This window comes from Otolemur garnettii, unplaced genomic scaffold, assembly GCF_000181295.1.
Source record: "Otolemur garnettii isolate 467f Iridium unplaced genomic scaffold, OtoGar3 scaffold00086, whole genome shotgun sequence".
Lineage (NCBI taxonomy): Eukaryota > Metazoa > Chordata > Mammalia > Primates > Galagidae > Otolemur > Otolemur garnettii.
The window spans coordinates 6189317-6204817 of NW_003852481.1; the positions used below are offsets into that span (position 1 = coordinate 6189317).

Below are 15501 nucleotides of genomic sequence, written 5' to 3' on the forward strand. Positions count from 1 at the left end.
TTTTTTTTTTTCTTATAATCCTTTACAAATGTAAAAATCTTACTGGCTGTAAAAAATTAGCTGAGGGCTAGGGCCACAGTTTGCTGACCTTTCATAGATACCTGTGTCTTCTATTAATGGGCATTTTGATATTCAGTTGTACGTTCAATTTAGTCATAAACAGTGCTGGAGTGAACCCCCCCTTTTTTTTAATTAAGTCATATATACCTGGTACATATATCATGGATACATTTATGCCTTTGTGTGATTCCATGTGTTGATTATTTGTACAAATTGGAGTGCTTACATCCTACTAATTAACATAGCTTTCACTTCATTTACTTAATCACAGTGTTAAGTCATTTGGGTTCAATACTTGATAGATTTGACTTGTACCCTTGCAATATGCTTCATAGGTGAGGTCCCACTATTAACCTTCCCTCTATGGAACCAACCCCCCCTTACTCCCTCCCTACCTTTCCCTTCCTCATCCTGGGCTATAGTTGTGATTCATCTCTCATATGAAAGTGTGAGTGATTATAAATTGGTTTTACAGTAGTACTGAGTACATTGGATATATTTTTTTCCATTCCTGAGATACTTTACTAAGAAGAGTATTTTCCAGTTACATCCACGTAAATAAAAAAGAGGTAAAGTCTCCATCTTTTTTAATGCTGCATAGTATTCCATAGTATACATATACCACAGTTCATTGATCCATTCATGGTTGATGAACACTTGGGCTTCTTCCATGACTTGGCAATTATGAGTTGAGCTGCAATGAACAATCTAGTGCATATGCCTTTGTTGCCAATTGGTTTTTAGTCTTTCGGTTATACACCTAGTAGAGGAATTGCAAAATCAAACGGCAGGTCTACATTTAGATCCCTGAGTGTTCTCCAAACTTCTTTCCAAGAGAAACATACTAGCTTGCATTCCCACCAGCAGTGCAGAAGTGTTCCCTTTTCTCCACAGTGATCCCTTTTAGAGTTAATATGTATCCCTTTATTTTCCCTGATAGATATATTTAGTCTGTAAAGCAGCTTAAACTTTACCTCTGAAAGCAAGGTTATTCTTGTTGATTTTTGGTGGCTAATGGCTTTTCCCCTCCACAGGGTCCTAACCTGATTATAAAACAGCCAGATGAGTTGCTGGACAGCATGTCAGATTGGTGTAAGGAGCATCATGGGAAGGTAACATTACCAAATAACAGGATTGCTGCTTTGGGGATCAGTAACAAGCTTGTTGCTCCCACATCCGAGTCCTATACCATTGTTGGATGGTATTTAAAAAGGGTTAGAGGAAGATTGCTTGACAAGCCTGGGAAGCTGCTTGCTTGTTTACTTTTCATCTTTGGGACCTCTCGAGACCATCTTCTCCTGAATGTCCTCTTTTTTTCTCTCCTACATTCAGTCTGTCGCGAACGCATTGTGGATTGTCAAGTATTCCTCAAGTCAGTCTTTTGGATGAGCTTAGACATCAACTGTCAGAGAAGGGGGAGTGCTGCTGTCCTCCTAATAGTTGTTTCTTCTCAGAGGTTCTATCCATGGACTTTGAGCACCATCTTTTTTGACTGTGGAAATGCTGTTAACAATAAGGAACATACCTTATTTAGCTTGGATTCCTTAAGAAAAAATTGGTGCAAAGATGGCAGTTTCAATTTGAACTTGAGCTCTAAAAATGGTCCACCTGTGATTATATTTGCTCATTTTAGAAGTGAAATTTCATTTCTGGATGCCTTTGAAAACTGACTTCATGTGTTTCTGGTGGGGGCTGGGGATTCTCTCTTGCAGTCTGGTCTTACCAAGGCAGTGAAGGAGAGTACAATTACATTGCAGCAGGCAGAGTATGAATTTCTGTCCTTTGTACGACAGCAGACTCCTCCGGGGCTCTGTCCACTTGCAGGTAAAATCCAGTCCTATGTATATCTTGTAGATAGTGTTCTCTTGTAGGGATTCAAGAGACTGCAGTTCCAAAAAGACCAGCCGAGACCATCTATGTCTTCCACTTACCCTTGTTTGGGTTATACATCTTACGTTTGTGCTTAAGTTTCTTTGTGTAGTTTATAATGTGAATATTGTGGAAACGCCCAGAAACCTGACATGAGATGTGGGACATGAGATGTGGGACACTCCAGAGTAACTCAATGAAAATTTCCCCTGTACTTCTAATTATGAAAATATTTGACATGCACAGAAAAGTTGATTTTAATAATTGTTAACCTTGTGCCATGTTTGTTTTTTCTATATTCTGTTGAATATTTTAAAGTAAATCGCAGGCATCATGACACTTTACTCCTAAATACTTCATGAAGCATCTGCTAAGCATAAGGATGTTTTTGTATGTAACAAAGCATCGTTATTACATTGAAGATAATTAAGGCATTCAATATAGCTAGATACCTAGTTCACATTTGGAGTTCCCCAAAATGTCCAATTGTTTTTGAACCAGGATGCAGTGAAGGCTTATGTATTTCATTTGGTTGTTAAGTCTCTTAATCTGAAACAGTCCACCTATTTTTTTTTTCCACTGTGACAATTGACTTTTTAAAGAGCTCAGGCCAGTTCTACCAGAATTTTTGAAAGACTGACATTGTCAAAGGGAAGTTAATGTTCTCTCAAGGTGGATTGGTATATGTAAATTGATGTGGGAGCACTTAAACATTCATAAAACAACTTTTGACATTCAGTATTAGAGCATGTATTGTATAAATGTTTCCTCCAGCCATTGTGACTGATGTCTATTTTAAAGTTCTTGGCCGGGCGTGGTGGCTGGTGCCTGTAATCCTAGCACTCTGGGAGGCCGAGGCAGGAGGATTGCTTGATCTCAGGAGTTGCAGAACAGCCTGAGCAAGAGTGAGACCCTGTCTTTACTAAAAATAGAGAAAACTAGCTGGACATTGTGACACCTGTAGTCCCAGCAAATGGGGTGGCTGAGGCAAGAAGATTGCTCAAGCCTGAGAGTTTGAGGGTTGCTGTGAGCTATGATGGCACGGCACTCTACCCAGGGCAATGGAGTAAGACTGTCTCAAAAAAAACAAAAAATGAAACAACAACAACAAAAAACCCTTCTCATTTAAAATTTAATGTTTTTAGTATAAATTATTGTATGCAAACATGAGTATGGAGATGATTTGTTAAAGAATTTGAAATATGAATACAAGTTTATCTACTTATGTGATTCAGTTAAATGTTTAGTGTTAGTAGTGTAGATTTTATGACAATGGGAGAAAGTTTGTGGATCTGGTATAATCTTAAAAAGTAACAAAGAGATTTGTGTATTATTTTAAGCATGTGGGAGCCTTTTGTTCGTGAGAGGCCATAAGCAAATTTATTATGAGCTAGAGTCTAGACCGACTAAATACTTGGTGGTCTATCCTTGTAAGCTAATCAGCTGCATTCAAACCCACTTAGAATTTAGAAGTGCTTTTAGGCATTGTTTGAACTTAAAAGTACAACCTCCATTTCAACTTCAATTTATGAATTTTGATATCCTTTTGTATACTACTAGAAATACAGAGATGCAGTATGCTTCGTATCTTTCTAGGAAATTCAGTTCATGCAGATAAGAAGTTTCTTGACAAATACATGCCCCAGTTCATGAAACATCTTCATTATAGAATAATTGATGTGAGCACTGTTAAAGAACTGTGCAGGTAAGGGCTATATTTAGGATGCATTAAATTGCCTTATTTAACGTGTTTTAATTGAGAATTTGGGGAAAGTTATTGAATAGAGCTATAGAAACGAGGGTGCCAAGTGGGTCTAAAGCTTCCTTATCCCATTCTCACTTGTTCAGGACCTTAATTTATCCTGGACTGGTGGAAATTGGGAAAAGCCATGTCAAAAATCTTCAGTATAAATTTCATTAGTTCAACAATTTATCGAGCATCTATTCTGTGCCCGACATTGGCGTGTCTGCTGGGCTCATGCGGTTGAAAAGCCCATAAGTGGCTTGGAATCTAGAGGCTTGGTGTGTTAAAAAGTACGTTCTAAAAATGTATTCTGGGATGTATTCCCTATAATGGAAAAGCGTCAGTGGAACATTGAGGGCTCGCGGGAAGGACCACCTAACGGCTTGTATGCTGTGCTGATGAAGTTCAGTTTTATCTCACAAAGGATGGAGTTCACTGAGAAAGACTAAGTAGAAGAGTGAGTGCGGGGATTAGGTTATTCTGATTAGAAGGTGGCGAGAGAAGAGGCAGGGAGATAAAAAGAAAGGAGACTTGGCATCATCTTGGAGGGAGAGGAATGAGACGGGAGAATGGCGTTCGGGGGGTCGCAAGTGGCGTGAAGATAAGTGTGTGAGAGGGTGAACTTGACAGACTCTGAATGCTCAGGTACGGGAATGAGGAAAAGGAGGAGGTCTAAAGTGATTCAGATGGTTCAAGTCTGGACAGCTTAGGTGTACAAGGGGAAATTAGGAGAAGAGTAGCTTCGGTGGAAGGGGGGGCAGGGAGGCATTGAACGTGATGAGTGTGGTGTTATAGATCTTGAATTAGAAGTACTTGGTAGATTTTTAAGGTGGGAGGGCAGGAGGTAGTTGGGTATGCATGACAGAAACTCTAAAAAGGAGTTGGAGAGTCATTGATGAGCTTGCTTGAAGAGAATCTATAAGGAGAGGACATGGTGGAAGACAGAGTCCCCTGGCAAAAAGGCAACTCGAGAATCACGACTTTTTCAGTGTCAGTGTGTTACTTGAAGGAGGTAATTATTGAGTGTATTTGAGACAGCTTCCTTTGAGAGTTCCATTTCTACTGTGTGTAGACGCTGGTACCCAGAAGAATATGAATTCGCACCAAAGAAGGCCGCTTCTCACAGGTGAGTTTGGGTCCTACCAAGTGCTTGTGAATCTTGACACACGTAACTCCCAAATTCCCGACTGCTTCAAATAATGTCCTTTCTCCTACTGTTTTTCCTTGGAGGAAAAGATAAAAGTCAACTACAGCAAAGATAACATTCCTTTACTAAGATTATTAGGAATTCTGATCAGGATTTCAGTAATCCATTTTGAAGAAGGGCATATAGACTTCATTATAGGTTTAAAACTCTTACCTATAACTTGGTTTAGAGGTACGATGAAACCACGTGTACTCTTTCTGGTAATGAGCAGTGTTAGGGTCCTTCCCACAGAGGATAGGGACTGGTAGGCTTTTGAAATTAGAACACTTCCTGTACAGTTGTAGAATACAGTTGCCCTGCTTTGTCACTTTCTAGCTTTTCAGATTGTTACTTTTGTGTCTGTAGCCTTCAGGACAAGCACACAAGGAATTTAAAGATCTTGTGTATCCAGTATTCTGTGTTGGGGTCTTTTACTTTCTTTCTGATTTTGTATTCTTTCAGGAGAAACATAGTACAAGCCTAGAATATTTTATCTGAAATAATTGGGATTTGATATGTTTTGGAGTTCAGAATTTTTTAGATATTAGAGAGGTAATAGTGCCCCCGCACTGTTTTTTACTATGTAGCATTCCTAACAAGGTTTGAAGACACAGTTCATAATAAAACACGTAGATATTTCTGTAGTGAAACACCTACTCACAGCTAATGAGTTAAATAGCCTCACATCCAGGTTGGTCAGATTTTATTGCACAAAGGATTGGGAAAGTACTTATGAGTTTTCAGGTCTGATTTAGATTTCAGTATCGTAGATAAGAGGCTGTGTCCCTTTCTTTAGCCAGAGGTTGTAATTCTGACAACTTCAGCTCTCTGCCTTATATCCAAGACCTGGGAAGAAAGCAGATTGTTGCAGTAGCCACAGAAATAACTCATAAAACTCTGGCATCCAAGTCTGTGCAGGATATTCTCTAGAAGAGGCTCTTGGCCCATCGTTGTGTATTCTTTTTTTTTTTTTTTTTTTTGAGACCGAGTTTTACTATGTTGCCTTCTGTAGAGTGCAATGGTGTCACAGCTCACAGCAACCTCAAACTCTTTTTTTGGGGGGGGCTTAAGTGATTCTCCTGCCTCAGCCTCCCAAGTAGCCGGAACTATAGGCACCGACCACAATGCCCAGCTATTTTTTGGCTGTAGTGGTCATTGCTGTTTACAGGCCTAAGCTGGGCTCAAACCCCCCACCTCTGGTGTCTGTGGCTGGTGTCCTAGCCACTTGAGCTACAGGCGCCAATCCGTCATTGTTGTATATTCTCTAGAAGAGGCCCTTGGCCCATGGCTCAGTGCTTATTTTTATTTATTTTTTTGCAGTTTTGGGCTGGGGCCGGGTTCAAACCCACCACCTCCGATACATGGGGCCAACACCCTACTCCTTGAGCCACAGGCACTGCCCCTTTGTTCAGCGCTTACTGACCTCCTTCTCACTGTTCTAATAATCTTGGTTACCTGCTTTCTCAGACTACGGCAGATGAGAAACAGCATGTTGGAGGAGTAGAAGGGCTCTTAGCTTATAGCACAAATCACCACGAGAGAGGAGGCAGATCCTCTTGTCTCATAATGGATGTTTATCATGATGACGAGTCATGAGTTACATTCGAGTATGTCAGGATATTTCGTCCAGGGACATTATTAAGTATTGTGCAGTGTTTTCTAAACTGTGTTCCGTGAGCTGTTAATATTCCACGAATACGGTCAGTTAACTTTTAGAATTACTGTGTGCTATGTAGCTTCCTCTTGAGAATTGGTAATATGCATTAGTATATTAAATACTTTGCAAAGAATTTCAGAAAAAATGTTTAATCTAGTTTTCCCTAAACTTACTTGACCCTGGAATATTCCCCCCCACCAGGGAACACATCATCATCTTACGGGACAGTTTGGGAACTTTTAATATTTTATATTTTATAAAATTTTTTTGGCAAAAGTTTTTTAAAAAACACTTAAGATTGCTTCAGTGAAATGTTCCACTTTGCGATACTGCCAACTAGTGGCATTGACCATAGTACCCATTGTTCCTAAGTTATTTATAAAAGGTTATGGTTTTAAATTCCGTCTCCTCTGGTTTGGGGCCTTGCATTCAGTACAGTGTGTTTGCTTGTAGGGCCCTTGATGACATTAGTGAAAGCATCAAAGAACTTCAGTTTTACCGAAATAACATCTTCAAGAAAAAAACAGATGAAAAGAAGAGGAAAATTATAGAAAATGGGGAAAATGAGAAGACTGTGAGTTGATGCCAGTTCTCACGCGGCCACCACGTAGTTCTCTGGAAGCAGCCTCTGGTGGTTCCCCCCTCATGCTGATTGCTTGGCCCAGCACCTCCTTTCAGTTAACTCGCATCTCCAGATTCCTCCACCACACAGCACCCGAAACACTGTTTCTCTCTAATAGGCTGTTTCCATTATGACACAGCATCTCCTTTGTAAGTACCAGGTCATGTCCATTCCTTGGTACATATCTGCATTTGCTTTTAGACCATTTCTTTTGTTTAAAAAAAATAAATAATAAATAAATAAAGCTAGTTCTATTGAAATGCAAACATTTTTGTACCATCTATTATTTAGTAGTTTAATCTTTGGAAAAAGATGGCTTTTTCTTTTGTAAGTAGCATGCCTGATATTTAAATTCTCATAATGCAATTAGGGATGGATTATGTCAAACAGGAAGTGAATGGAACAACTGGGGATAGGTTCAGAGAAGCAGATTTGGGCCCCTTGTTCCAGATATTGCCCTCACAGCACTAGAATAGGCTACTCCTCACTACTAGGGATTCAGGAAGTAATAAGTAACGGTTACTGATAAGTAATAATTAAGGCTTATTTATGTTCAAGACAGTCATGGTCCCTGAGTTTGTAGAATGTAAATAGCTCGCTGCACTAGGCCTAAGGGTCAGTAAGCGGCTGAGAGAGGATTCCATTTGGAACATGCGTTCCTGAGTGTGTGTACCAGACCGCAGCACGAAGGTGGGTCTTAGAGTTGCAGTCCTGGTTTCTAGGATTTCACAGAGGTTTTCTAGCTACAAAGTAATTCCTGTGAAATGAACTGTGGTGCAAATTTCTTTAAAGGTTACTACAGCTTGAAAACTGATGAGTGTGTTTGCTCAGGAGAGCTTCCCATTTGGTGGCGGTTCTGTCTGTGTAGTGAGCATCCTGCGAGCTGTATTCCTAGGATCATCCCAGGTGTATTTCCCCCACATACAACTCAAGAGGTGAATAAACTAGTACAGATGCTCTTTGACTTAAGATGGGGTAACATCCCAATAAATCAGTTTTTATTTGAAAATATCCTTAAGTCAGAATGCAGATACAAACATTGCTTAGCCCAGCCTACCCTTAAATGTGCTCAGATCACTTAGAGTAATCTACAGTTGGGTCAAATCATTTAACACAAAGCCTATTTCATAATAAAGTGTTTCTATCTCATGTCATTTCCTCAGTAAGGAAAATGAAAAACTAAATGGTTGCATAGGTGCTCGAATCCTGGTTTCTTTTGAGGGTGTACCCTTTTGGCACTGTTGTAAAGTCAAAAAATTACTAAGTCTGCCTGTAATGATAGTCTCCAGTCAGCATTCCTGAGTGCTGTCTCTGTAGTACTGCGTACGCAGGCAAGAGAGAGGCCCATATTCCAGCAGGTTAGTTACAGAGATGAGAGGGAAACCTGAGACAGCTGTGCTTCCTCACTTACAAAACAATCTCTTTGTTAAAAAAACAGCGGACAAATTTATAGGGAAATTGATAGTCTCCTTTGGCAGAACCGGTGTTCTTCTGTGTGTAAGCGTTAAAGGAAAAATAATAGCCAGTTGCAATGTTCGAGTGCAATTTCGTCATATTGATTGCTTTGTGTAATGTGTGAATGTCCTGGGTTCACTCAAATGCTCTAACATTTTGAAAAATTAATAAGCAGCAGGGGCAGTGGTAAATTGTATTGCCAGGATAAGCCATACCAAGCAGACTGATGAGTGCGAAAGCTGTTATAGTCCATATTTATTGATGAGGGCACAGGTGTTCTGTATCTGCTGATGAGGGAAGATGGTACTATGCGAGTATCTGTCGTTCCCCAGTGTCTGTGGGAGATTGTTCCAGGACCTCCCCCCAGACACCAACACCTGCTGATGCAAAATGGTACACCCCATGCACACCTTCCTGTATACTTTAAATCGTGCCTTGACCACTTATAATACCTAATACAATGTAAACGCTATGTAAACAGTTACTATACAGTTACTGTATTGTTTAGGGAATAATGATTGGACAAGGAAAAAAGATGACGTGTTAAGAACAGAAACAAAAAGTTCAGCCTACAGTTGGTCAAATCCAAATCCACGTGGACTTACGGATCTGTTATGGAAGCTGAGTTTTAGTTACTTGAACAAAGCGTTTGATTTTATGTGGTTCCTGGTAGAACTGTAGACAGCCATGGCAGTAGTATAAATGAAGAGTTCCCTGGAGCCGTGATTGTCAACCTTTCTTATCTCACGGCACACTTGAACCGGTGGTTAAACTTGTGCAGCACCCTTAAATTATTTTGATCCAAAAAAAAAGTGTCAACAAAATATATACTTAAGATGCTTTGAATTTCTTTTGAAAATAATTAGTGGATCTTTACAAGTTTCTGTGGCACACCTAAGATCCTCTCCTGTCACACCAGTCTGCTGGGACACACTGCTTGAAAATCACTGCTGTAGTCAAGCTTTTTCTGTTAAGCAAGGGAATACCGGGGCTCCTAAATCTTTAAAAAGAAGGTATTATAAATCTTCATCCCTCTAGAATATGAGCACATGCCAACAGTGGCTTTCACAGTTGACATGTCAAGTTGAATGCATTGGACATATGGTCTTCAGGGTAATTTAATCAGTTGCGTTTCGTACCTGCATAATAATACCATTGGTATTTTAGGGTATAGGAAACAAGAATCTCTCAATAGGAAGAAGCCCAAAAAAAGGAAAGGTTGAGGAATATGGAGGAAAAATAGATTCTTATACAAATGAAAACATACCCTGAACAGCCTGTGGAGTCCTTGGGGGTCCAGGATAAAGTACATGACTTGGGTTGCACAACATTGTGAATTTGCTTAATGCTACTGCACTGTATACTTAAAAATGAAAAAAATGGTGAATTTATGTTATTTTACCACACACATGAATACACACATGAAAGATGTGTAATTTGCTATGGCCCAGTTTCAGAAGGATCCTGTCTTTGCACCAATATGTAACGAAACCAAAGCTCTTGAGGAGCTGAACTCCAGGACACTTGCTTTGGCCTTAGGAAGAGTAACTTGCTTTGTTTCTCAATTTGGAATAATAGGAAGTAGATAATTTAGAGAGGTGCTTTCTTTTTATGTCAATGTCAAAGTGGTATAGGAATTGCTGTTTTGTTTACAAATAATGGAAATTAATGGAAATTTTAACAGATTTTCTTTTCTTTTTTCTTTCTTTTTTTTTTTCTTATTTGAGAGAGAGTCTTTCTTTGTCACCCTTGAGAGAGTGCTGTGGCATGGCACCTTAGCTCACAGCAACCTCTAACTCTTGGGCTCAAGCGATTCTCTTGCTTTAGCCTCCCAAGTAGCTGGGACTACAGGCACCCCCCACAACACCCAGCTATTTTTAGAGGTGAGGTCTTGCTCTGGCTCAGGCTGGTCTCGAACCTGTGAGCTCAGGCAGTCCACCTGCCTTGGCCTCCCAGAGTGCTGGGATTACAGATGTGAGCTGCACCTGGCCCCTAACAAATTTTCCTTAGGAGCATTCAGTGTCCATCTCACCTTCATTTTTAGTCATATGAGATAAAGAGATGCTTCTAAATTCTGAGTTAGGAGTACTCCTTAGATAATCTAGGTTAATAGGCCACGTAGGCTGCTTTGGAAACCAGCCCTATTTTGTTTTTGTGAAACACTTTTTCATCTGGATTTTGTTTAACCACCTTACAATTGATTTTGAGCATAGTTGTTGTGCTGTGTCTAAGTCATTTATTTTTCTTGCACACTTTATCTTAGGGGCTCTAAGATTCTCATTGTATCATTCCACCTTGTTCTGTCTTCACAGTCTTCTGTGCAAATAGGGTAACGTAGCTCAATTATTTTATGTTCCTAATTAGCTGAAACAGTTTCAGAATTGGAAGGTGGCACAAAGGTTAAGGGTAACACTGCAAAAAAAGTTTTAGCCTTCGCTAGAGTGAAATGGGGCGAAGGTTGCTACCGTTCAGCTGTTAATGTTGTGTTGTAATCTAAGCTTCTAAAAACGTGGGTTTGGCATTACATGGCCCAAGGCCAATTCTTTATAGAAACTTTGTTCCTTCTTCAGACCCTCAATAGTTGCTTTATACAAGTTTGCATTTTATGAATAGTAACATTTTTACGTTATTTAGATACATTCTTGCCAACTTGTATTTTACCAACTATGTTAAAGATACCATTTGCTATTACCATAATTTCATAAAAGAAAAAAGACATTTTGCAACACAAAGGAAGGACATACTTTTATAATAAAGAACAAGTACTTGAATACATTTAGCTTTGTGAAAAATCCAATTATGTCTTCATTTGCTTCATTGTATTTTATACATTGATTAAAAACCACACACACTTCATCTTGGGCATATTGTCAGTTCCGGGTTGGAGTTTGGAAATCATTGGTGTATTTATACTTGGGACATCCGTCCAAACCCTCTCTTGGAGCAGAAGGGAGAGAGAGGAATTACGTGTTATACTAGTAAAATTGTTGGGTTTGTGTGTGTGTGTGTGTGTGTGTGTGTGTGCAAGTTATTAAATGAAAAGACTTCAAAAATATCCCAAAATTTGATGTTGCAATGAGCTGTGATCCTGCTACCAAACTTTCCAGCCTAGATGACAGAGCGAGACCTGTCTCAAAAAACAAAACTATCCAAAACAAAACCCCCAACATCCCCCAAAGCTGGCAGAAGTCTGGCTTAAATGAAACTGTGTGGTGTGTTAATGATCAGAGTATGAAATGAGGATGTTTGTTCATATGTTTTGTTCTTATTCCTTTGCAACCAAAGAATGCTGCAAATTCCTTGGTTCTTTGAACGCCTTTTTTGCGCTTTTGACTGTCTGACATTGTTAATTGTGACCTTTCAGCCATGAAGTCTGATAGTCAAATGTTGGTTTTCTCAGGATTGGTGGGGAGAAGGGATAGGTATGAATTTTAAAATTATTTTAGATTTTCAGGTATTACCTGGAAAATTTTAAAATTTCTAGTCGCAGCCAGGCACAGTGGCTCATGCCTGTAATTCTAGCCCTCTGGGAGGGTGAGGCGGATGAATTGCCTGAGCTCAGGAGTTTGAGACCAGTCTGAGCAAGAGCGAGACCCGGTTTCTGGGAAAAAAAAAAATAGCCAGGTGTTGTGGCGGGTGCCTGTACTCTCAGCTACTTGGAAGGCTGAGACAAGAGGATCACTTAAGCCCCAGGGTTTGAGGTTGCTGAGAGCTGTGACACCACAGCACTCTACCCAGGGTGACAGAGTGAGACTCTGAAAATAAATAAATAAATAAAATACCTTGTCTAGTTTAGATTTGAAGACCATAAATATGTTTCTTATGGTTTTTGAAAAAAAAATATATATATGCTTTTAGACACTGAGTTACTGAAAGACCCTTGGACATAGGGTGTTGTAGGTCATTGATAAAAACAGTTCTAAAGTTATGTGGGAAAATGGTCCATGTTTTGGAAATTTCGTCTTTGAAAGTACAGAGCTTAGGGCGTCTATTCTCGGGTGGGTCGGTGGATACAGAAGACTTCCTCAAAGATGTCTAAGGAACAACCAACTCAGTTTATAAATCCAGAAACTGCTGGCTATGTTGGATTTGCAAATGTTCCCAATCAAGTTCACCGAAAATCAGTGAAAAAAGGTTTTGAGTTCACACTAATGGTGGCTGGTGAATCAAGTCTAGGAAAATGGACTCTGATAAACAGCCTGTTCCTGACTGGTCTCTACCCAGAAAGAATCATAGCTGGAGCTACAGAGAAAATTGAAAGAACTCTCCAAATTGAAGGTTCAACTGTTGAGATTGAAGAGCAGGGGGGTCAAGTTGTGGCTGACAGTGGTGGACACCCCTGGCTATGGTGACATAGCCGTTGACTGCAGGGATTGTTTTAAAACGATCATCTCCTACATCGATGAGCGGTTTGAATGGTACCTGCAGGAGGAGAATGGGCTGAACCAGCAGCACATGAAGGACAGCAGGGTGCGATGCTGCTTCAACTTCATCTCACCCATTGGCCATGGACTTGAACCCTTAGATGTTGCATTGATGAAGGCCATACACAGTAAGGTGAACATCGTACCTGCCATTGCAAAAGCAGACACTCTCACTCTGAAGGAACAGGAGAGGTGAAAGAGAAGGATTCTGGATGAAATTGAAGAACATAACATTAAAATCTATCACTTACCCGGTGCAGAATCAGAGGAAGATGAAGATTTTAAAGAGCAGACTAGACTTCTCAAGGCCACTATCTCTTTCTCCGTGGTTGGGTCCAGTCAGCTGATTGAAGCTAAAGGGAAGAAGGTCAGAGGCCGCCTCTACCCTCGGGGTGTTGTGGAGGTGGAGAACCCAGAGCATAACGACTTTCTGAAGCTGAGGACGGTGCTCATAGCTCACACGCAGGACCTGCAGGAGGTGACCCAGGACCTTCACTGTGAAAACTTCCATTCCGAGGGGCTCAAGAGAGGCGGCAGGGAAGTGGAGAGTGAGGACATGAATAAAGATCAGATCTTGCTGGAAAAGAAAGCTGAGCTCTGCCTCATGCAGGAGATGATCTCGAGGATGCAGGTGCAGATGCAGGGCAGGGATGGTGACGGTGGGGCCCTCGGGCACCACGTGTGAGGGGACATGCCCGTGTTAGTACCAGGGAGACCAGGCAGTTGTTACTAATGGATATTATTATCATGTCAACTTGTGTATAATGACAGGCTCATCCAACTTAAATCTTATTAATGTTTTGCATTTTTGAAACTCTGTCATTTTTTTTTATTATTGAATGGTAACTATGTACATTAATGCACTCCTGGGGTACAGTGTGGGGTTTTCACACGCAATCCGAAACACTTCCATCAAACTGGTTAACACAGCCTTCATGTCATTTTCTTAGTTATTGTGTTAAAACGTTCATATTCTACTCTTAGAAAGATTCACTTGTACCCTTGTAAGATAAACCATAGAAGTGATCCCTCCAATCCCCCTCCCTCCACCTATTCCCCCCCCCTTAACCTCTGTCATTAACTGACATTTACTAGCCTTAAAGGAAAAGGACTACTAAAAAGCAGAAGCCACAACTCTGCCACCTAATTTCTAGCAAAGATTGTTCATCTTTTCTAAGCTTATAAACATGATAAACACCAGAAGGAAAATGATATATTAAAATATTTCAGTCTTACAAAAAAGAAAGTACAGAGCTTAAACTATTTAAATGCGATAGTATATGTCCACATTCTGGAGAGTTAAAGCAGGTGTTATTTATTTGGCGATGAGAAGATAATTTATCATTAAGAATTCATTGTTCTACCTAATTTGTATTTCTTGAGGATTTTAATTTGGGTTGAGTATTCTAAAAACTGGGGATCCAGCAAGGATCAGCCCTAATCTTACCCTAATAGACTTCATATTCCAGTGAGCGAGTTGGACAATACGTAAGTAAAGAGAGAATGGTGATATTAAATGTAGAGACGCTGTGTAAAGACAAATGATCCCGGGGCTGGGGAGGAGGAGAGGCTACTTTTAAATAGGAAGGTGACACTGGAGGCTGCAGGAGGCACAGAGAACAGTGGCCTTCTGGAAGGAAAGAACTTAGTATATTCTCGGAACTGTCAGAAAGTTAATTTGAATGGACAACAGTGAACTAAAGAAGAGGACACTCTCCTAGTCAGTGTTTGCTTGATGAGTGAGGGTAAAGTTTTTACAGACTTGATTCTGGCAAGTCCTTTGCAGACTAAAAGAAAGTAATGACTCATATGGGGTGGGTGTCACTGGTGGGGATGGGCCAACCAGTCAACGCAGACCTCAGGTGCCCAGATTTTCTTGGCATCTTTCCTTGCAAAGAAATATTTCATCAGTACATCAACAGTGGGCTATTCCCGTGAGGAAGAACTTTCCCCAAGCAGACATACGGGGACTGATTCAGAATGATGATCCATGCAGTGCTTGGATTTATTGAATTGATTTAATTACACTCCTTAGTTCGTTCATGGAATATATCATTGGTCAATGTAAAACTCCTCTTTTGTTTCATATTATGGTATTAACATTCCTTATCCTTACTTTTTTTTTTTAGAGACTGAGTCTTCCTTTATCACCCTTGGTAGAGTGCTGTGTCGTCACAGCTCACAGCAACCTCCAATTCCTGGGCTTAGGCGATTCTCTTGCCTTAGCCTCCTGAGTAGCTGGGACTATAGGTGTCTGCCACAATGCTTGGCTATTTTTTGTTGCAGTTTGGCCGGGGCAGATTTGAACCCGCCACCCTCGGTATATGGGGCTGGTGCCCTACCCACTGAGCCACAGGGGCTGCCCCTTATCCCTACTTCTAATATCATGCTTTATATATTTCTTCCAGTCTATCTTTTTTCTTAATATGATATTGTGTATTTTAGCTTGATATAAATGGTGTGGATATAAATTTTTTTTTTTTT

At 40.2% G+C, this 15501-nt stretch overlaps 1 protein-coding gene and 1 pseudogene across 1 annotated transcript in view; both read left to right on the forward strand.

The window, feature by feature from the left end:
* REXO2 (RNA exonuclease 2) overlaps window positions 1-7404 on the forward strand; it is an 11427-nt gene extending 4023 nt beyond the window's left edge. Inside the window, exons 3-7 of the mRNA XM_003794763.2 lie at window positions 1095-1172; window positions 1773-1884; window positions 3526-3634; window positions 4746-4799; window positions 6970-7404. Of these exons, the coding sequence (XP_003794811.1) occupies window positions 1095-1172; window positions 1773-1884; window positions 3526-3634; window positions 4746-4799; window positions 6970-7099 (483 nt within the window). The 3' untranslated portion in view covers window positions 7100-7404. The remainder of the gene's footprint in view (window positions 1-1094; window positions 1173-1772; window positions 1885-3525; window positions 3635-4745; window positions 4800-6969) is intronic.
* A 5156-nt stretch (window positions 7405-12560) lies between these two features.
* Window positions 12561-13717, forward strand: LOC100943784 (annotated as a pseudogene).
* Window positions 13718-15501: the final 1784 nt, after the last annotated feature.